This window comes from Geotrypetes seraphini, chromosome 1 (assembly GCF_902459505.1).
Source record: "Geotrypetes seraphini chromosome 1, aGeoSer1.1, whole genome shotgun sequence".
NCBI classification, from domain to species: domain Eukaryota; kingdom Metazoa; phylum Chordata; class Amphibia; order Gymnophiona; family Dermophiidae; genus Geotrypetes; species Geotrypetes seraphini.
This window is the reverse complement of record NC_047084.1, coordinates 289,437,355-289,460,622: the sequence shown is the minus strand read 5'-3', so window position 1 is coordinate 289,460,622 and position 23,268 is coordinate 289,437,355. Positions and strand designations below refer to the sequence as shown.

The 23,268-nt window shown below is 42.1% G+C and overlaps 2 protein-coding genes across 2 annotated transcripts in view; one reads left to right on the top strand and one right to left on the bottom strand.

Moving 5' to 3' along the window:
• Window positions 1-1,089, top strand: part of PAIP2B (poly(A) binding protein interacting protein 2B) — a 104,716-nt gene extending 103,627 nt beyond the window's left edge. Inside the window, exon 5 of the mRNA XM_033959814.1 lies at window positions 1,033-1,089. Within this exon, the coding sequence (XP_033815705.1) occupies window positions 1,033-1,089 (57 nt within the window). The remainder of the gene's footprint in view (window positions 1-1,032) is intronic.
• A 7,678-nt stretch (window positions 1,090-8,767) lies between these two features.
• NAGK (N-acetylglucosamine kinase) overlaps window positions 8,768-23,268 on the bottom strand; it is a 104,310-nt gene continuing 89,809 nt past the window's right edge. Inside the window, exons 9-10 of the mRNA XM_033953349.1 lie at window positions 15,463-15,541; window positions 8,768-10,764 (exon numbers count right to left, since the gene is read on the bottom strand). Coding sequence (XP_033809240.1) covers window positions 10,574-10,764; window positions 15,463-15,541 — 270 coding nt within the window. The 3' untranslated portion in view covers window positions 8,768-10,573. The remainder of the gene's footprint in view (window positions 10,765-15,462; window positions 15,542-23,268) is intronic.

Here is a 23,268-nt window from a genome sequence, read left to right as displayed (position 1 = left end):
CCCTACGACAGCCTCCGGAAGAGCATTCCAGTTTTCCACCACTCTCTGGGTAAAAAAGAACTTCCTTACATTTGTACGGAATCTGTCCCCTTTTAACTTTAGAGAGTGCCCTCTCGTTCTCCCTACCTTGGAGAGGGTGAACAACCTGTTTTTATCTACTAAGTCTATTCCCTTCATTATTTTGAAGGTTTCGATCATGTCCCCTCCCGCCTCTTGTGACAACTTTTATCTCCCTCCCACTTCCCCTGCATACCTTTCAAATTCCAGATGGTCTAGTGGTGAACCAGGGGAGGAGCGATCTTCCTTCTTCATGCAGAGCCACATTCAGTGAGGGGATGGGTGGGTGGGCAGTGACTCTAATATAAGGAGAGACCACCGTTTTTGGCCCCAAACTCTCAGCTTATATTTGAGTATACACGGTACTACTTTATGGGGAGAATAGTGGAGACACACTGTGATGGAATTTAAAAAATGCATGAGAAAACAGAAGATTCTTAATAAAAAAAAGTTGGAATCAAAATAAAACTCGAATGATTTCATGGCTGATGTTTTATGATTGGCAGGAATGGTGCTCAGATAGCAACTCCAGTAATTTGCCAAGCAAAGACTGATACAAGATGGGCTGGAGTAAGCTTCAGCATTTTGAGTAATTGGGAAGTAAAGGCCCATGCCAGGCAGACTTCTATGGGTGGTGGACATCCCATTTAGATCATATGCTATGAATGTGATGCTCTATATTTCATTGGGGGGGAGGGGAAGATAACTTTGAAATTTGTTAACAATATGGTTGGATTGTTGGTTTAATCATGTATTGATAGAAGGGTCTGTGCTGCAGCCATTACAATGAGCCTTTTGGGGCAGATTGGCTAGAGTGTGTGGGTCTTTCTGCCATCATTTACTATGTTGCTATCTCCTATAATGACGTAAGCATTTTTATTTTATGTTCTTAAACCCATTAAAAAGATGATGGGGGAAGAGAAAATGTTTGATTGCCTTATTAACTTGTCTTCTCCCTTATCCTTCTCATTTCAGAGCAAAAGCAATCTGAATCCTGATGCCAAGGAATTTATTCCAGGAGTGAAGTACTGAACCTTACAGCAACCCCTTTTTTCTTTTTAAAGAAAGACTGTGTCCTTTTAAAGCTTTTTGGACAAAGCTGCACAAAGATGAAATAGGGTGGGGAGGGGGAAAGATTCTGAACTCGCTGCTGTGAATCGAGTAACATTAAGGCGAAAATTGTATTCTGCAAGCTTTTTTTGAGTATTTTCTTCCCTTTCAGCATCTAATGTTGGGCAGTATGCTTTCTGGACTTCAGGAAGTTTTCTCTTTTTGTTTTTAAGGGGCATCTTGGCATCAAAGATTTGTTGTATTTAAACTAGGAAGTTTTTTGAAGACATTTTTCTAAAATAAGATCATTCCACCCTTGCTCCCACCCCTACCTTCCTCTCCTCTTCCTCCCGTGCACCCCTCATTTTTTTCCTATAAAGATGAAGCCGGAGAGCATCTGAGGACTGAGGGAGGCAGAGTATAAAGATGTATTTAAGGCTGGCACTTGTCACATCTGCTTAAGCAGGGATTGAGAGCTGCAACTCAAAGCTTATGAGCAATGAATTAGCTGGAATCTGTCCTGCGCTTCTATCCCGTTTGTGTGTGTGTGTGTGGAACAGAGTGGAACCTCGCACACAGTACAGAAATGCAACTTTTTTTTTTTTTTTATGCCAACACTTGCAAGTGTGATATCCATAGTCTGATAGAAATTAATTGAGAGGGAAGCTTTGCATTATGCTAGTAATGTGATTTTGTAAAGGTATCTCTCCTTGGTTGGAATGCAGATCTAAGAAGAAAAAAAGCAAATTGTATCTTTCAGGCTTGTGATACATTAGCAGGTGTCTCAAATGTTTTTTAAATGGTGACCATTCTTCCTTCAGAATGACTGGTGCACACAGTGCTATTAATCAGGGATAATGTGATAATTTTCCCCCAGAGGTGGGAGTAAATTAAAAAAACAAAACAAAAACCAGCATGCTGCCAAGATTTCTAAATGGTGACGTTACTGTGGGTTTTGACTCCCTTTCTAGATGTAAATGTAGTCTAACATTTGAACCTGCCGTTTGTGTATTGTGCAGTTTGTTTTCTTCTGTGGGGTCCTGGAGTTACTGGAAACAAACATGGATTTTGTTTGCATGGTGGGTATGTAGAGGGGTACAGCTTTGCTTCTTTGGAAAACCCATGGGACAGTATTTGCTTCCTCCCCTCCTCTAGTCTTAAGTCCTGTTACACCTTTCCAATTTTTGCTTTCCACTGCCATATAGAAGGGTGTGTACTATGTATTACAAATGCTGCTGTAAACATCTGGAGGTAATTTAGATCATTTTAATAAAAAAAATGCTTCTATTTTCAGGAGATGGAGCAAACAGACAAGAGTTAAAGATCAAATATTTCTGACATACCCAACTTTCCCAGTCTTATGTTCTAACTAACAGCTCACTTCTAACAGAATTGTTTATTTTGGTGTGACAGTTTCCTCTTCCCCGCATCATCCAAACCTGCCTCTGTGGGGTGATGGTGCTATGAATTCGTTCCAGGTATCCTAGGAATGTTTCATCATTTATTGTCTTGGTTCAGTCCAGGCATTGGAACTATAGTCTTGGCCCCTGCTGGAGCCCAGTAGATGTGCACTGTTGAGTCTGGCAGCCACATGTAGTTGGGGTTTTTTTTTTTTTTGTGTGTGTATGTGTGTCTGAGCATCCTATCCCTCCAGATGTTGTGAATGCTTCCTTTTGCAATATCCCTAATCCCAGTTGCTACCGGGAGAGGCTAGGCTCGAAAACTAAATGCCTGAGTTTGGATGTTTTGGGAAAGAAGTCCAGAAATCCAGTGGAGAAAGACATTGTGTGTGTGTGTGTGTATGTATATTTTAATAACTTTATCTAGATGTTTTGGTCCCTTAGTAAGTCTTATCTTTTTTGATCATTCTTCAATATAAAGACATACACATGAAAATGCACAAAAGCAAGCATTTCAAATGTTCAGGCAGCCAGCATTCTTTGCAAAACTGTTCAGAGAGCTGAGCATAGCAGAGGGGCACTCTTAAAAAGTACTGTAGTGAATGTCACATAAAAAGTCCAAGGTACACATCACTATAACCTGCTTATATTGTATGGTGAGCCCACTAAAACTCATCCAAAATTTACTGTACCCACCACAATAACCCTTATGCTTGCAGGTGTCATCTTTATGTAGGTACAGTAGGTTTTGGAGGGCTCGCCATACAATATAAGCAGTTATAGTGACATCTGTACCTGGGACTTTTAATGTGACATTCACTGCAGTAACCCTTAGTGTGCCCCTCTGCTCTGCTGTGCAGATGTATGTGAGCTATGTGAATCTCTCATACATGGAAAGTACTGTTTTGTCACATCTTTGGGTGGTGGGAGGGGGGTTGGTGAACATTGGGAGAGTAAGGGGGGGAGGTCATGCCTTATCCATTCAGTGGTCATTTGGTCAAATATGGGCACCTTTTTGATTCTTATTTGTTTTTAAAACAGGTCTAGCGCCAAACGTCTAAATGATGCCATGGATGTCTTTAAGTTTTATTAACCCTGCAGAACCTCAACTAAGCCTGCCCAAAACATGCCGCTGACACACTGGAGAGAAATTGACCAGAAAGATGTCTAGAAAGTGTTTTGGAAATACCCACTTAGATATCCAAAAGATAACAAACCAGCTCTTGGACATTTGAGTAGTCAAAACATCTGTCTTTTTTGAAAATGAGCCTTATCATCCTTGGCATCCTTAAGATAGAACACAGAAAAAACAAAGAGGCGACCTGTGGTGCTCAATCTTTTATTCAAGTACAAGACCCAACACGTACGTGTTTAGGCCCTAAGGCCTGCCTCGAGGGTCTTATATTGAAATAATTAACCCTCCCTTTTAAGAAGCAGCCTTGGGCTTTTTTATTGCTAACTGCGGTGATAATAGGAATTCTGAGTGTCAGAGCAAATATTGCTGTGGGCAGCAATAAAAGAAAGCCCAATGCAGCTTTGTAAAGGGAGCTCTAAGAATTACGTATATAAATTTTAAAAAATGGAAAATGTAATGAAATTTTATTGAAAGGACTTAAAACATTTCTCAGTTAGTTCTGAGGCTAACACTTACTTTCCTAGGTACAGACAGTAAGCTGTCCTGAGAGGAGGTTTTGGTAAAAAAATGTATTAAAATTAGTCCAATTAAAAGATATAAATAGAAAATAGAATTGAGATGATATTTATTAACCTTTGTAAACATGGCATGGGTGCCACACTACTTTATCCTGAATTAAAAATACATTTTTTTCTGGCTATTTATTTCTCTGGTATCTGCTTTCCACCATCTTAAGTCTTTTGCCAGGATTTTTCTCTCCTCCTTTTGGCTTTCTTCAATTTATTTTTCTACATCTCTGGGCAGATTTAACTCATTCTTACTATCTAGTCTTCCTGCTCCCTCTTTTTTAATGGTCTACTAGCAGCTTATCTCTTTCCCCATAATCCCAGTCTTTAACTAACTCGGCCCTCTTTATCTCCCCTTCTATATAGTGTTTGCCCTCTATATCTGCCCTTTTCCCTTCCATCATTATCTCCCTCCTTTTGTCTCTCTCGTATAGGTGCTTGCTTGTTTCTCTCTTCCATCCAGCATCTGCCTCTTTCCCGCCAGCATTTCCACACTTTCTCTCACCTTCCATCAGTATCTCCTTCTATAGTCTGCCATCTCTCTCCCTTCGATTCATGCTTCTGAATTCCTCCTTCCATCAATATTTCCCTATTTGTATCTCTTCCCAGTTCTATCTAGAATCTGTCTTCCCTCTTCTATACAAAATCTACTCTTCCTCCCACCCCAATTCCAGCAGTGTCACTTCCTACTCCTTTGCCACCAGTATTTGCTCACCTGTCTCCCAGCCATCTCTCTTTGAGTCTGCCCTACCCTATTTCCACTAATATCTACTTCCGCTCTGTCTCACCCACTCTACATCCACCAGTGTTTTCCCTTTAGCATCCCCACCACTGCTGCTTTGCTGAAGCTGCAGCTGGCTCTGCTGCACAAAGTAATGAAGAGGGCGGGCCAGCCGCTGCAGATATGATTGGGAAGGTTCATTGCCGGCCTGTTACTTTGCTGCTGCTGCTGTTCCAGGAAAGTAGAAGGTGTTTGACTTGACTTCAGTCATTACATGACCTTCTGCTATAAAAGGGGTGGAGCCATGCAGCTTTGAGCAAACATTGTTGCCAGGCACTTATGCCCTGGCTTGGCCACTATTGGAAACAGGACACTGGGCTTGATACTCATTCTGTCCTAGTATGGCAACTCTTATGTTCTTAACCCTTTCAGGACCAAGGGACATATTTGTCCTATAACTTTAAAATCCTATAAATTTTGATTGGGATAGTCTACAGTTCTAAATTTGATATGTACGGATTCCATATGATACTGCCTTTATGTAAACAAACTGGTTCTGACATTCATTCATTAGCGTCGTTGCCAGATTGACGAGAAGATTCACTTGCCACACTGTCCATAAGCCAGAAGTGTGATTTTTTTTAAAAAAAAATATTTCACAAAAAAAATCAATTTTTTGGCATCTGCAAGCCCTTTTTACCATAAAAATGTCGTCAAAACAACAAAAATTGGCCTATGATCCTTATGGTCCTGAAAGGGTTAAGTGCTCTTAAACAAGCTCACATCAATGAGGAAGGTTAGAATTATAACCCCCTCCAAAAAGCTACACACAAAATCCAAAGGGGGCAAAGTCCTACCTCCTAAATCTGCCACAAACATTGAAAAAAGAAAGTTGGGATCAAACATTTCAGTCCAGAGGATGCAATGCATTTTTAAAAATGAGCTTTACCAAATACTTTCCAGTGCAATAGGTGAGACATTCTAGACCAGGGGTGTCAATGTCCCTTCTTGAGGGCTGCAATCCAGTCAGGTTTTCCTCAATGAATATGCATGAGCTCTATATGCATGCACATTCATTGAAGAAATCCTGAAAACCTGACTGGATTGCGGCCCTCGAGGAGGGACTTGGACACCCCTGTTCTAGACAAGTAGGTAGTGTCCCCATGGCTGTGTGCCATCTGCAGAAGGAATCCAGTTTGGATTTTTCTCTGTGCCTGTTCTGTACTTCACTGAGCTCCTTAGGGCCATGTACAATTTAGCTCTTCTGCATGTGTGTATTAGTTCTGCTCTGGAAATCATCTGGAGCTGCAGCATGTTAGTAAGGCTCTTACGATTCCATTATCTCACATGGAAACAGTGTGATCTGTTAAGCAGTGGTAGGGGAGGCCTTTGCCTCTCTGGATTCATGGGGGCATGCTTGCACAGTCTGATCTTTCCAGCCCACCAGTTACTTGCGGTTTCACATCTTGCACAAACATTGCTGTTTTTGGCTCTGCCCTTTGGACTAGCAATGACTTGTGCCTTCGCTAAGGTGATGGCAGTTGTAGCGGCTTAAATAACATGGCTCTGCAATTGAGCCCTGTCTTGTTTGACTAGTCAGACAGAGTCCCTTGTTGATGGAGGGTTGACACATGGTGGATTAGGTGATCTAGGTGCTAGAGGACCTTGGTTGGATTGTGCATTAGACTCTCACCCAAGCAGTCTTGGACTACCTGGGTGTTTTCTTTGACAGATAAAGGATAGAAGGAAGGAGGGAGCAAGCATGAACTTGAGACATAGGATGGAAGAATGGATGGAGTGAGGGAAAGAGATGCTGAAATGGAAGGAATAGAAAAAATTGTTGGTCAGGGTGTTGGAGAGAGGAGAAAGATATGGTGCATAGGGTGAAACAAAGAAAGAGAAGAATTGGGCAAAATGAGGTAGAGAGAAATATTGGTTCTTATAAAAATCCCACTTTATTCCATGACCAGTGGTCTATCCGCCAGGATGTTGTAGGACATCTCAAATTGTACCTCATCATTGGCCCTTTAGGAATTGGTATTCCTTCCTACAGGTAGGCTGTAGGAGCTTGTCTTTTTTGCTAGTGAACTTTATAAAATCTTAAAGTGGCAATGCACTTTTCAAGTGTCCATAGCAGGGCTCTGTGAATGATGTCACCAACATGTGAGACTATCTGCCTGCTGTTCCTGGATAACACCTGTTACGGCAAGTAACTGCTTTATCCAGGGACAGCAGGCAGATATTCTCACATCCCTCCCACCTCCCCTGGTTCACATCTTAGCTTGCTTATGTAACCGTGAGCCTCTTTGGTGGGAAAGGCAGTCGCACATGTGTGGTACGGATAGTTGTGAGCACTTCAAAAGTTTTTTAAAATGACAGTTCACTTTTCAGACTGTTGTACTGGGCTCTGTGGATGATGTCACCCATATTTGAGACTATCTGCCTGCTGTCCCCTGATAACACCTGTTACGGTAAATAACTGTGCTGATGTACTTTGCTGAGCACATTACATACTTTTCTTCTTTTTTCCCAAAGTTCTTCCTGCTTCCGACTCTTGTAATGGGTCTGATGAATTGCAATGCTGGTAACTGATAAATTACATGCCTGAGGAGGATTATGCACCAGCTTAGGGTGGCACAGTTCTAGGGGCAGCATCAGCTGACAGATCACAAGCAAATTCACTATGATGGGCTTTTATAAAGGTGTGCTGCTAGAAGAATGCCAATAAGCAAGATAAACTTGAAGACTGTTTTTTCTAGTATAGTTTAATAAAAATACTGAATTGTACTGAAATACTGGATCATTAGCAAAAATATTGTTTAAATGTCAAACTTGCAGAATTTGGACTGTTTTTGCAAGAATTTAATTTTTATGTGCAGATTTCTGCCAGTTGGAGGAAGAGGAATTATGTCTGGCACAGGACCAGTCTCGGCATTGGTATAGCTGCTGCTGTTTTCCCCAAAATCTCATGCACATCCTGTAACAGAGCTTTGGCCTTTTATCTGGATTGGGGGACAAATGTTTCCTGGTTGGAACTCATTTTCCTGTCCCATTCCTGCATTCTTTGTCCTCATCTGCACAAGCCTCAAACAAAATCATAAGTTTTTGAGGCTTGTACAGTTAAGGCAGAGCTTACAGGAATGGGACAGGGACAAATTTGTCCCCATGTCATGCTCTAACCCAGGGGTAGGCAATTCCAGTCCTCGAGAGCCGGAGCCAGGTCAGGTTTTCAGGATATCCGCAATGAATATGTATGAGATGGATTTGCATGCACATCTATCTCATGCATATTTATTGTGGATATCCTGAAAACCTGACCTGGCTCTGGTTCACAAGGACTGGAATTGTCTAGCCCTGCTCTAGCCTAAAGCCCATAGACCAGGCATGTCAAAGTCCCTCCTTGAGGGCCACAATCCAGTTGGGTTTTCAGGATTCCCCAATGAATATGCATGAAATCTATCAGCATACAATGAAAGCAGTGCATGCAAATAGATCTCATGCATATTCATTGGGGAAATCATGAAAACCCGACTGGATTGCGGCCCTTGAGGAGAGACTTTGACCCAGACAGGATAGGGGCAGCCATTAGTAAATGCACATTATCCAGTTGGAGAGCAGACCACAGCTGCTTCGCTTATGTTCAGGCCAGGCTGACTTTGGAGACATTGTTTAAAACAGGGGTGTCCAATGTCGGTCCTCGAGGGCCGCAGTCCAGTTGGATTTTCAGGATTTCCCTAATGAATATATATGAGGTCTATTTGCATGCACTGCTTTCATTGTATGCTAATAGATCTCATGCATATTCATTGGGGAAATCCTGAAAACCCGACTGGATTGCGGCCCTTGAGGAACGACATTGGACACCCCTAGTTTAAAAGATGCTGTTCCTGGTAGGACTGGCCAACTTGAATATCAGTGTCTAACATGGTTTCAGCCACATTTAAAAACATTATGGTCAACTGTGAAGTGTCACTACCCCTGATGCAGCTTTGGTGAAACAAAGGACCCTTATCAGGTTTAAAATAACTGCTGTTATTTGCATAAGTAACCTTTCCCTTTTTTTTGGTATCTGGTTTCAAGTGTTGACTGACAGCTGTAGATTGAATGAATTTGGACCTGTGGTATATAAATCCCTCATGGAGTGTACACAGGCACTAGACATTTTGTTTTTGCATGAATTAGAGCTTTTTTGTTATATGGTATTTCCAGCCTCCCATTTGGAAAATCTTCCCTGGGGTCATGTTTAGCATCGACATCACCCTCTTTTTAATTAGCATCTCATCAGCATTAGTATCCAATGCAGTGAAATCCAGGAGCAGGACCAGTGTCTTAGCAAGGGTGGGAGGCATTCAGAGCAGTCTTGCCCCCTCCTCCCCCCCCATGCTGTCCCTTCCCACTCCTCCAGTGTGAGCAGCTTTGCTACCTGCTGCTCACACTGGCACTCTCTCTCTGACATCACTGCTTGGACCAATGGCTCAGAAGTGATTTCAGAGAAAGCCCAGCCTGCGCAAGTAACAGGCTAAGGTAGTTACTTGTGCTAGTGAAGATTTTAAAGGGGTACAAGGGGGAGGGGGCAGAGAGGTGCTGGCACACTCAGTGAGATGGCAGTGAGGGTGGTTCCGCCCCCCCCTACCACACCACAGAGCAGGACAGGCTCACTTTGTTGTGTTGGGAGGCAGTTTTTCTTCCCCTCAGGTCTGTGCATTTTCTCTCCCCCAGTGGCCCTATTTAATGTATTGTATTTTCATTTAGCTCATACCTTTCAGTAATAGCTCAAAGTGAGTCATATTTGGGCATAGTAGATATCTTCCTGTTCCCAGAGGGCTTACAATCTAATTTTGTATCTAAGGTAATGGAAGACTTACCCAATATAGCAAGCCCTAGAATTTGAATCTGGCTTTACTACGAGGCTGAGCTTGGTGCCTCAACCCCAATATTAGATGAACAGGGGCAAGGAAAACTTGGGAATCCAGTCCTGGTTCTTGTATGCTGCAGTGCCATATTGTAAGGCCCAAGTCATAGTTTCAGCCTCAGCCCTTGCTATAGTATGCCTATATTTATCATCTTGATTTGGTTTCATTTGCATCAGTTGCGGTCCCAGCAGCAAATAATAAGTGAAGCCTATATATCAGTCTGGCAGATTGTGCCAGTTACAGGAGAGCTGCTGGTGCAGTACTGTTTTTAAACATATATATTCATAAAGGCAGTCTCTAAGTTAGAGACTATGTTTTGCATTTCAGAACCAAAATATGGACAAAGTACAATTTTGTGGAAATACAAAATATTTCTCTCACAAAGGTGTCATAACTACTGTAAGAAAATGGCAAAATATTTTGAGTTATCCTTAAATATTTTGCAAATTTTTTTTAATTAAAGTTTTCACTATGAATTTCCAACATAGGTTTTTTTTTTCATTACACAGAAAGGAGCAGGCAAAGTAAAAGTCCTCTCCTGAGAATGTAAGCAGCAAAATTTAAGTTTAAGAAAAAAGGTCACATCTTATCTCTTGAAAACAACTGACCAAAAGTCCCTGCCCTCCCAAATAGTTAAATATTGTATTAAAAAACAAGACATGTACAAATGTCCAATGCATCACTTTTGATACTTCTAATAGAACAGAATCCTACCGCATACAGTTCTGGCACTATGAAAAAGAGTGCATGTAGAAGACGTCAACGTTGGCAGCATAATCCAGTGGCAGAGCATCTCCTATGTGCTTGGCCCCCAGACTAGCTCCACCCACCGCAGATGACTGCTTCAGTTTCAGCAGTGTGAACCTGGAAAAACTGCTCCCTGATTTATTATTTCTTGCATTGTTTAAAACTTCCACAAACCCTAAGGTGGGGGGAGGGAGGAATAAAAATAATACAACAAGGTGTTAACATAAAACAGGACTCTTCCAGATCACGTATGAAGGAGAGGATAAAAAGTCTTGTGAAAGAGTTAACAATGCAACCATAAATCAGTTCCTTACATAGAGATACTACAAGGGGCCATGCTCTAAGAACACTAGGGTTGGGGAGCTCAAGTGGGGCATGCAACATGGAAATGGTGAAAAAGTCAGAGTATGTCAATTTTATCTGTCTGTGCTCACACACAGCATGCCTGTTTGAAGAAATAACTTTGTTGTACTAAGTTTCATCTTATAGACATTGCCACCACTTCTTTCCCTCCCACCTTTAAGGGGGTTTGTCAAAGTCTAGGTCTTTCCCCAACCCCAGGGACACCCAGCACAGAGAGGCTTGTTGACCACAGTGCACCCAAATCTGTTGTAACCTCTTAGACCTACTTACTTAGTCTCAAGGAAGTGTTCTATGCCATCCTCTTCCTCCACCACCATATGTCAGTCTGCCAAATGAGGAAGCACTATAAATTTTGAAAACCTCATGGGTCTTGTACCATCATTTTTGAAAATGACACTAGAGGCAGGAGCAAGGGCACATTGTTACTTGCCTTTCCAATTAAAGTTGGGTTGAGGATGGCAATACATTTCAGAGCCCAATATTATCCTTTTTTTATGACCAGAGTCAAAGTTTGTCTCTGTCCCCATTTCTGCCCTGTCCACCGCAGGTTTCATCTTCACAAGCTCTATCCTGCTGACTCTGTCCTCATTTGCACAAGCTTGAAACACATGACTTTATATTTAAATATTTTTTAAAAAGTATAAAAAAAGGGGCAATATTCTATTTAACTGCTTATAAATCACAAATACATCCTTCCATTTCAATCTGGATTTGGTACAACCTTCCCAAAAAGTTTCAGATGCTTGTGTTTCAAGGAGGATAATTGGATTGTCTTTCAGACATGGGTGTAGAAGAGAACCTACACTGTGTAGAGAATAGGAAAATAAGTGTCTATTAAATGTTGGAAATGCTCCTTGATGCCAGCAATGATGGATGAATCTGTTGCAGTAACAGTAAGATACTTGAGCAGCTGGGCATATAATGGAAGGATGTTGCAGATGGTAGGAGTCTGATCAGCAGACAAGACTCTTGTTGCCACATCAAAGGCAGCCAAGACACAAATGTCACTTAACAGTAACTCATTTAATTCCATAAGCAGCTTCTGCGTTTGTTTGTTTTTAATCATTGAATTCAGTTGCTAACTGTCTAAGATGTGTTAAGTTTTTACACAAAAATCAAAAAGGTTCAAATAAGAGCGACCAAGATGGTAAAGGGGATGGAACTCCTCTCATATGAGAAGACTGAGACGGCTGAGGGGAGATATTGAAGTCTACAACATCCTGAGTGGAGTAGAACAGGTACAGGTAGATCGATTTTTCACTGTCAAAAATGACAAAAACTACGGGACACACAAAGTTAAAAGGAAATACTTTTAAAACCAATAGGAGGAAATATTTTTTCACTCAGAATAGTTAAGCTCTGGAACGTGTTGCCAGAGGATGTGGTAAGAGCAGATAGCATATCTGGTTTTAAGAAAGGTTTGGACAAGTTCCTGGAGGAAAAGTCCATAGTCTGTTATTGAGAAAGACATGGGGAAAGCCACTGCTTGCCCTGTATCGGTAGCATGGAATATTGCTACACATTGGGTTTTGGCCAGGTACTAGTAACCTGGATTGGCCACCATGAGAATGGGCTGCTGGGCTTGATGAACCATTGGTCTGACCCAATAAGGCTATTATGTTCTTATATGAAGCTAATAATTAGCCCTGCCCTCAAAATTTCAGGGATTCATATAAAAAAACTATACAGTATATGAAAAAATGTGAATTAACCCCCCCCCCCCTCAACATACTTAAAATATCACCACAGATGCTTAATCACAAATATGTGTGAAAAAAATGCTCAGTGCCAATTGTTACTTCTACTACCAGGAAAGGATATCAAGGAACCATCATTGCACTTCAGAAGTTCCCAACACCACCATATGTTTTTGAAACAAGATTGCCATCAACTATTGTCATTTATCTGAACAAACGGGTGGTGGTGCAATGAATATCCAAAATTCTCAATGTTCCTGAATCCTTTGCTCCCACAGGCATTTATCGAAACCTCTAAACAATTGTAAAACTTCCAACCAGTTGTTATATTGGCGGCTGTCCCCAACAAGTTTTTACATATTGATACTAGTCTCAAGGTTTTATAGAATGACATGAGGACAAAGTTTGTCCCTGTACCTGCAGACTCTGGAGTAAAACCCTTGATTTTTCTGGGTAGGAGGAACTTCCTCTATGGCACTGAGTTGAAGCAAAGCATCTTATTTCTTGAAGAAGGGACGTCTGCTGAGAACTGACAGCAGCCATTCAGGGAGTGGTGCGCTCCCAGGCTGAAGCGTGAAAAGCTTGCTCCTGCCTTGTGCGCCGCTGGCCGCGAGATCTGAGGCAGCCGTCCAGCGAGGGAGGGGCTCAGCACAGAAAGCTCGCTCCTGCCGATATATCACTAGACCACCAGAATTTAAAAAGGTGAAAAAAAGGGATGGAGGGGGGATTAAAAAATTGTTGTCATCTGGGATGGATCCCTCATGTCCCAGGCTACCACTAGACCACCAGAGGGCACGGTACAGGGCAGGGAGGTGGGACAGGGTGCTGAGCCTGGCATAGAGTGAGGCAGGCTGGGAGCAGAGCCTGGTATATTTTATTAAATATATTAGTACACCATTTGGTTCAGAATATTTTTTTTCTTGTTTTCCTCTTCTAAACCTAGGTGCGTCTTAAGGTCAGGTGCGTCTTATAGTACGAAAAATACGGTAAGTTTGGATAGGTAAATAAGTTTTGTACTCTATAGGGTCAGTAGAATAGATCTATGCAATTTTTTTCACAACTTTTGATGTTTTTCATATTCTACAGCCAAAGAACTGCAAGTGCCTAAAATGTACCTGAAGTGCGATAAGTGATTTCCGGGGTTAATTACTTTTTTGACAAATGTTTCTCATTCTTTAAAGAAGTAATTAGTCCATATCTGAGGCTGAAATTTGGCAGAATTATACAGCTGATATTCCTTTATTTATTTATTCATTCAAGTTTTCAGGCCAATCTCCCAAAGGATCTCACAATGGGTTACAAATCAGGTACTCAAGCATTTTCTCTATCTGTCCCATTGGTCTCACAGTCTGTCTAATGTACCTGGGGCAGTGGAGGATTAGGTGACTTGCTCAGGGTCACAAGCCCCATAAAAAAAAGCCTCACCCCTGCCAATGACCACTCTCATCGATGAATGCGGCTAGCGAAAATCAGAAGGGATGCCCATTCCCCCCTACCATGCCGCCTCCTCCCCCTATGGCAGTAAAACAGCAAGAGTGATGTCCACTCCCACTGAAGGCCCTCTCCTGCACCAGGTGACCCCCCCCCCCCAAATCATCCCCTCCCAACTCCTGTCACCATGAACCCTCCCACTGACTGGCTCAGATGCCTAAGGTCCCTCACCATGCATGCATCACATTATGCGCCGAGGAGGGAAAGCCTGACATTTTGGATTAGAGGGCCTTGAAGGTGGAATCACCGTGCCTCCCTCCTGCTTCCATCTTCAAAAAGAGGTATGGGGGAGCATCTGGTGACAGGAGGGAATGGACATCCCTCCTGCCTTTTTTTGGTGTGGAGGGAGGGGATGATTTTGGGTGGGTGCACCTGATGTGGGAGTGGGCCTTCGGTGGCAGGAAGAGTGGGCATCCCTCCTGCCATTTTCACTGCCGGGAGGGGATGTCAGTTCCCAGTACTGGTTTGTCAGTGGGGGGGGGGGGGGGGGAGGGGGAGGAAAGACACATCGCTGTACCCATTAAAAAAGAAAAAAGGGCTAAACTATGGTTAGACAGGTAAGCGACTGGTCTTGCCTAGTTGCTTTTTTGGATCGCTAAAAGCGATCACTTTTTTTTGTGCATCAAGAAGACATATTAGAGCATTAATTGCTCTACTAATTTACATGGCATTTCAATATTGATGAGCTTATTTGCATGGCTGGATTGGAGAATGAGCAATCGTGCAGAAAACCATGCGGTGAGCCATTTTCTCAGGTCAGCAAATATGCACACAGTATCTGAAAGCAGTTCCACATTACAAGCTCTCCAGGGTGGTGCCAGCAGCACATCAAGTCAAAATCATATTAGGACTCTTCCCATATTTATCTGATTTTTACCAATCACATATTAGCATTTTTGTGTTCTTGGGCTTGGTACACAAACTGTACTTTTTTTAAACTTGGGTCCTGCTCTCTCTTGTAGGCTTGATTATTGTTCAACTGGGTAATATAAACCTGGTGTTTAGTATGAGATTCTTAGATATATGGGTTGCATAACTTGTGCATCTTGATTCTGCATACAAACCTTTATAAAGTGGCTGAAAACTGCAAAAGGAAAGCTGCCTGGGGAAGGCAAGGGAGAATAAAGAGGAACAGTAGTGAACTGCACCAGATCTAATTACTAGTCTGTTCACAAGAACTGACTGGTCGGTAATGCATTTCAGAGGGTTCAGTAGGAAGGTCATGTGTCCTTTAAAGTGCTCACAAGTTATTGTTTCTAGGTCTCTCTCTACGAACACATGTACTGCATTATAAGAGAATGTTTGGTGGCATTATTGCTTACCATTTCTCATTATGTCCCAGCTGTTCCACACTGAACCCACACACAGAATTGGTAAGCCAAGTTCTCCCCGGAAAAGTGTCTATAAAGTAAAAGTTATTCAAAAATTATATTTTTATGCTAGTTCTGATTTTTCATACTATCACAAATGTTTGGCCACAAATTATTATTATAACCGCCATGCTAAAAAAAACCTTCCACTGCATACACTCCTTATCTTAAGAATGAAATGGTTAGTGAATTAGTGATGCTAAGGTGCCAGAATGTCCCATCCCCATAATAGGTAGATGGGAGAAATTAAACAGCATGAACCACCAAGGATACAGGAGGCTATTTTAGAAGCATCTCCATGTGTAAATAATGAGATTTACACATGCAGACTGCATAGTTGAGTAAATAGTAGGTCTGTACATCAATTAAAAATGTTAATCCCTCAATTAATGGCAAATTGCATGATAAATAGTTTAAGGTGTCCCCCTTGCATTTCCTCCTATACAGTGCAAAATATAGACCAAATGCAATTTCAAAACCAACATTTCTACTGAAGCCCATGATGCCAGACTCTGCATATAGTACACCACCAGAGAAATACATTTCTACCTTTGCTGTCAGTAAGTTCGATCATGTAACACCTTCCTACTGACTTCTGCATTGGCTACCGTGAAGTTTAAATTTGGATGCTTTTGCTTTAAGGCACTATTCGATTTAGCCCCTAAATATAACTGACCTGTTCTCTTTCTCAAACAACAGACATAAGAGAAGCTCGCACTCAAATTTTGTTTCCCCACCGGTTAAAGGATGTAAATTTCAAAAACACCATCAACATCTTCTCTCACATCAAGTGGCATTATGAGGCAAAGATCTGGAACAATTGATCATGCCTACTACTTATGGGGAATTTAGGAAACATCTAAAAACATATCTGTTCCTGAAGTATTTAGGCAACTAACCTGTACAATCCTACTCCACAATAACTGGTCTCTAGCGCTGTTAATTACATTACATTAGTGATTTTTATTCCGCCAATGCCTTGCAGTTCAAGGCGGATTACATCAAAGTTAACAAGAATTACATTAAAAGTTTGCAGGAACAGCATAAGCGATGTCATAATATTTATTTAAGAAGTACCAAAGGGTTGTTGAGATCTTAAGGTGATATATGTTGGGTAAAGAATTACCAAAGAGAAGTCGAGATCTTAAGATCATTATTGGGTAAATTAGAAATATTTTAGACTATGTTGGGTAGATAGAAGAACATTAGAGAGTATTAAGGGTATAGAGAGGGTTGGGGGAGGGGGGGTTGGGTAGGGACTGGTCGTGCTAGATGGGTTTTATGTATTTTTTGAAGAGTATGGTTTTAATCTCTTTCTTGAAAGTTTTGTAGCTTGTGGTCGATGATAACAGAGTGGTGATTTGTCTGTCCAGTTTAGCTGCTTTGGAGGCTATTAGGTTGTCATATATTTTTTTTCGTTTGGACATTTTTGGATGATAGGTGTGTGAATAGCGAGTGGGTTCTCCTGTGCCTGGTTGAAGAGGATTGAGTTAGTCGGTTATTCCAGTAGGTTGGGCTTTCTCCGTTAATAGCCTTGAAAAGTAGGCAGTAGAATTTGAAGTGTACTCTTGCTTGTATTGGAAGCCAATGTGAGGCATGGTATGCCTCTGTGATATGGTCATATTTTTTCAGTGAGTAGACGAGTCTCAGGGCTGTATTTTGTATTGTTTGTAATTGTTTTATCATGGTCGCTGGGCATGGGAGGTATAGTATGTTGCAGTAGTCTATTAGTCCAAGGATAAGAGATTGTACCAAAAGTAGGAATTGCTTCTTGTCGAAGAATTTTCGGATTTGTCTTAGATTTCTCATGGTCATGAACGATGCTTTTATTACTTTGTTGATCTGTGGTTGCATGATACAGCCTCTGTCAATTATAACTCCTAGAAGTTTTAGTGTGGGTTGAATTGGGTATGAGATCAAGTTTATTACTAGATTTGTTAAGGTTGGAGTTTTGTTGTTTTCTAGGAGGATGAAGTTTGTTTTGTCAGGGTTAAGTTTTAATTTGTGCTCCGTCATCCATGTTGCTACCGTTTCGAGTGTTCTGTGTATTGTGCTTGTCATGGTGGTCGAAGGGGAGGAGAATAGTGATGTCATCTGCATAGCTTTATGAAGTTATGCCATGATTGTCTAGGTAGGAGCTGAGGGAGGCTATGTATATATTGAATAGTGTGGGTGATAGGGTGATCCTTGGAGAACTCCGCAGGGGTTGGACCATGGTTCTGATTTTTCTTGCATTATTTTAACCCTGTAAGTTCTTGATTGTAGGAAGCCTTTGAACCATGCAAGTACTTTGCCTGAGATTCCTATGGAGTCTAGAGTTTGTAGAAGAATGTCGTGATCTACCAGGTCGAAGGCTGCAGAGAGGTCTAGTTGTATGAGCAGGATTTTCTTGCCTGTATTGAGGTATTGTCTTGCACTGTCCATTAGTGTTCCTAGTAGTGTCTCCGTGCTGTAATTGGCTCTGAAACCCGACTGTGTGGGGTGGAGTACGTTGTGATTATCAAGGTAAGAGGCTAAAGTTTTGGCTATGAGACCTTCCATCAGTTTGACGTACAGTGGGATTGAGACTATGGGTCTTTAGTTGGATGGTTGGTCCGTTGCTTCTTTGGGGTCTTTTAATATCGGAGTTATGATGATTTCGCTGAGTTCTTGTGGGAAATGACTCTCTAGTAGTGAAGAGTGTATCCATTGTAGAAGCAGGGAGTGGAAAAATGTACTTGAGGTTTTCAGTAGGTATGGGGGGCAATGGTTAAGGTCGCAGGCTGCATGGCTGTATTTATTATAAAGATTGTTGAACTCTGCCCATTGTATGGGTGAGAAATGAGACCAGGTTATATCTGCTGCAACTGGTTCTTTTTCTGTAGGGGGAAATGATGTCTCTATGTGTGTGGGTGTTCCGTTTAATGAGGCTCTGATGTTTGCAATCTTGTTTTTGAAGTATGTGGCTAGGAGGGTGGCTGAAGGTGGGGGGAGTTGCTGTTGGCTATGTAAGGTGTGGTGTTTGTGAGGACTTTTAGTAGCTGGAATAGCTTTTTTGTGTCTTGAGGTCCATCTCCTATTTGTTTTGAGTAGTATGTCTTTCTTTTTTCTTTCAGTTTTTGTTTGTATTTTCGGTTTGTTACTATCCATGCTGTTTTTGTGGTCTCTTGGCCGCTTTTTTTTCCATTTTCTTTCTAGTTGACTGCATTGTCTTTTGAGTTGGAGTAGTTCGTTGTCGAACCACTTGTCTGATTTTCTGTGGATTTTGGTTTTTTCTGGGGCTAGTTCGTCCAGGGTAACAGTACTCAAAAGGGCCCATTTTGAGATGAAGTCTTTAGGTGTGTAGTGTTGGATTATGGTGCCTGTTTTTGTCCAGAATATGGTGGGATCTATATGTTTGCGAGAGTTGTAGGTTGTCTGTTGAGTAGTTGGAATGTTTTTGTTGCTGGTCCAATTGATTTCGAAGGAGTAAGTGTAGTGAGCAGACCAAAGGGAACGGTTCCATTTTCCGTTTGGATCTCTGGTTGTGTGGTCTGTTGGGACATGTAGGCTGCGATGTCCAGCTAGTGTCCTTTTTTGTGTGTGGCTTGAGGATCTAAGATTTTATATGTTAAGGTTTCGAGATATGCTAGTAAGGTTTCTGCATTTTTGCAGGATTGGTTTTTGAGGTGGAGGTTGAGGTCTCCTAGAAGGAGGTTGTAGGTTGTTGCTAGAAAGTTTCGATAAATAAATTCTTCAAATATTGGTTTAGCTGTGCTCTAGTTACTTGGGGTTATATAACATAGTATGCATGCTAGTGTTCCTTTAAATGAGGTGCTTGAGAATTGACAGGCTAGTAAATCCATGTATTGGTCAGTTGTTTTGTCTTGTATTTTTATGTTTAATGTGTCTCTGGCTATGATGGCAATTCCTCCTCCTCTTATTTTCTCTGCATACTAGTGTTATTTTGTGGCTTTTCGGGCAGACTTCAGTTATTCTGGGGTCTGTGTCAGAGGTGAGCCAAATCTCTGTGAGGAAAAGGCAGTCTAGGTTATCTTCTTCTATCCAGTTTTTTATGCGTTCTGTTTTAGGGCCTATGGCTCTGATGTTCATATAAGCACATTTGAGAGTGGTGTATTCTATTGGTGCGTTGTTTTCGGGTATATGAGTGATCTTTGGTGGGGTTGTTTTTTAGTTTTGTATGGGTTTCTTGGTTTTCTACTTGTTGAATTTGGGGAGGGCTGGTATGTGAAAGACTGATGGTTTGAGTTTCTGTCTATTATGAGATGCCAGTTTGGTTGGGTAATTCCTTTGGAGTTTGCTATGATTGGTATTGGATATCTATTGTTTGCAGTTGCTTTCCAGTCAGTTAGGAGCAGGAGTATCAGAAGGATTGCTTGTGTATAATTTGGAGGTGTGGTTCTCATGGTGGTACTAAGTGTGATGATCATTGTACCTACCTTATCTAGTTCAGTATGGGTTTGAGGAGTTAATCAGTTCTAATACCTTAATCAATTCTAATATTGAGTTTCTAATCTAAATTATTCTGTTTTTTAATGGTAAAAGTTTCCAATCTATTATAAGTCTGTCATCTAGTAGTTAATTAATTTTAATACATTGATCAATTCTAATATATTGAGTATTTAATGTAATATTAGTCTGTCTAATCTAAAATTATTCTGACTTCTAGTGGTAATAGTTTCCAATCTGCTATAAGTCTGTTATCTAGTGGTAGTAGTTTGCATTAGTCAGACTTTTAAATTCGGCAAACAATTAGCTTTAAACTTTTAGATTCAACAAGCATTTAACAAACTATTAAGACTTTTTAAACTTTAATTTTTTTTTTTTAACCTAAAACTGGTTGTTATACTTATCAGGTGGTTTTGGTATCGGTCTTTCTGTTCATTTTCTGGATTCTTCCGTCCTGCTCAGTCTCTTCGCAACGGCGTGTACCTGCCTTGTTAGATCTGCCGAGGTTAGAACTGTGGGGATTAATCCATCTGTGAGAGATGGGAGGTCTGGCCGGGATTTTTCAAATTTGTCACTTCACTAATCTGTCGCTTCACAAAGGCGCTCAACTAAGGCGCAGGCGCCTTTGCAATGCGCCTTCGCCGGCGCGCCGAATGGCTGTGCGCCGTTGGTGATGCTTGTTTTAAAGAATCCCCGGCTGGTTCGGGGGAGGGGCGGATCGACTCCCATGCCTGCAGGATCGGGCTTCTGCCTTTCCTGCCTGCCTGCCGGTTTCAGTGCAGGAAAAGGCAGTATTCTACTGGCGGTGCTCGTTTTAAAGAATCCCCGGCTGGTTCGTGAGGAGGGGCGGATCAACTCCCACGCCTGCAGGATCGGGCTCCTGCCTTTCCTGCCGGTTTCGGTGTGGGAAAAGGCAGTATTCCGCTGGCGGTGCTTGTTTTAAAGAATCCCCGGATGGTTCGGGGGAGGAGTGGATTGACTCCCACGCCTGCAGGATCGGGCTCCTGCCTTTCCTGCCTGCCGGTTTCGGTGTGGGAAAAGGCAGTATTCCGCTGGCGGTGCTTGTTTTAAAGAATCCCTGGCTGGTTCGGGGGAGGGGTGGATCGACTCCCACACCTGCAGGATCGGGCTCCTGCCTTTCCTAGCTTCTAACTTTGTTAATTCTACTTAATTTGTGACATCTTTTAACCATTGTAAACCGCATAGAACTTCATGGTCCTGCGGTATATAAACTGTTATTATTATTATTTCTCAATTGTTAAATAAAAATAAATTCTTACCTTTGATGTCTGGCAATTTTATTTTCTAATCTTGTTTCCTATCTCTGATTCTGTTTCACACTGTCTGTGCTCTGAACTTTGCTTCAAGAGCCTCCTCTCCATTCACTATTTCTTCAGCAAATCCTGCCCTATATCCATCTTTCAACGTTCTTCCATTTTTCTGCCTCCTTCTTAAATCTATTTAGTTCTCATATCTCCTCCTTTCCCTTCCATTCACAGGCAGCAATTTCATCCCTCTTCCCTTCCTGTCCATCCATGTGACAGCACTTCCCTCCCTCACTTTTCCATTTATATCCACCATTATTCTTCTTTTTCTTGTTCCAGCATCTGTCCCTCTCAAACCTCTTCCCGCTCCGTTCCTGCATCTTTATTTTCCTACGTTTTTTATAGCATCCTATCCGCTGAAAACAGAAGTTCTGTTAGAGGTGACAGGATGCTACAGAGGAAGGCTGGCCAGAAGCAGCGGGTCTTTAGTGTTGCTGGAAAGGCAAGTTCAGAGTAGAGAGTTGTACGGTAACAGAAATCCCACTCGTCTCCGCCAAAATCCCACCTGTCCCCGCGAGGAATCCCTCCGTCCCCACCCGTCCCTGCAAGGAATCCCCTCAGTCGCTGCCCATCCCTATAAACTTCAAAAATAGTTATTTCATTTAATTATGCTACTGAATTAAAGGCTCTGGTAGAGACCCATTTACAAATAAGCAAAGACACTTTATTAATTGGGAAGAATATATACTTTGTAAACAGGTTTCTACCAGAGCCTCTAATGTAAATTTAAAATATAAATACTCAGCTGATGAGAACCCCAAAGCTGTCAGCTGAGGACTTCCTTTGCAGTTGGCCAGGGGGTCCCTTTTGCCAAGCTTGGCAGGCAGCAGTAGCATCCCTGAATCACAGATACTGGCACCTCAGTGGCTCATGGATGCTGCCAGTGACTGCTGTGCTTGGTGGAGGGGAGTTCTGGCCGTCTCTAGAGGAGGTCCTCTGCTGGTGGTGCTTGGAGATACCCACCAGTCACAGCAAGGGTCAGCAAGTACTTCAACACTGTAGAAATAAAACAAGAAATGCATTTCCTTTTGAACACAATACAAAGACATCTACTATATACATTTCCAAAAGCTAACATATTTTAGTCAATAAATTCCATTTTTTACCTTTGTTGTCTGGAGACTTATTTTTCCATAAATTTGGTCCCAGTTTATTTTTTCTGCTTTCCCATCTTCTGTAAATTCTTCTGTTGCTGTCCATTGGTTCCTCCTACAATGGTCCAGAATTTATCCCTTTCTCATCTTTCGTGCCTGCCCACCAGCCCCATGCTCAACATTTCACCTTCTGTTCTATCACCCTTCTCCAGCACCATGCCACATCTCTCCCTCCATTCCCTTCACCACTATGTCCAACATTCCTCCCTCTTGCATCCATTTCAATCTGTCCCACTGTTCCCTTTCCACCACATTTCTCCCTCTCATCTGTACCTCACTCTCTCCCTATGACCAAAAATTCTCTTTTCTTCCATTCCCCATGTACACAACCATCTCTTTCCTTCTCATTGACACACCCACGCCCAATTCTCCCTTTCTATTTCCTCCACCTCAGCATCTCTTTCCCTCCCTTCCTCTCTCACAAGTTCATGACTTCTGTGTCCAAAAACGCATTCCCTCCCCCACCTCAGCATCTCTTTCCCTCCCATCCTCTCTCCCAAGTTCATGCCTTGTGTCCAAAAACGCACTCCCTCCCCCCTTTTGTGTTCTGCGTTTGCCTCCCATGTTCAACCTCCTTCTGTCCCGCATTTGCCTCCCACGTTCGACCCCTTCTTTGTCCCGCATTTGCCTCCCACGTTTGACCCCTTCTTTGTCCCGCGTTTGCCTCCCACGTTCGACCCCTTCTTTGTCCCGCATTTGCCTCCCACGTTCGACCCCTTCTTTGTCCTGCGTTTGCCTCCCACGTTCGTGTCCAGCCCTCATCTGCCAGCAAAATTGCCTTATCAGCAACTTTCTCATCCAAATGGAGCTCTGAGAGGTAGCTCGAGCTGCGAGGCTCATCTTCTATTTCC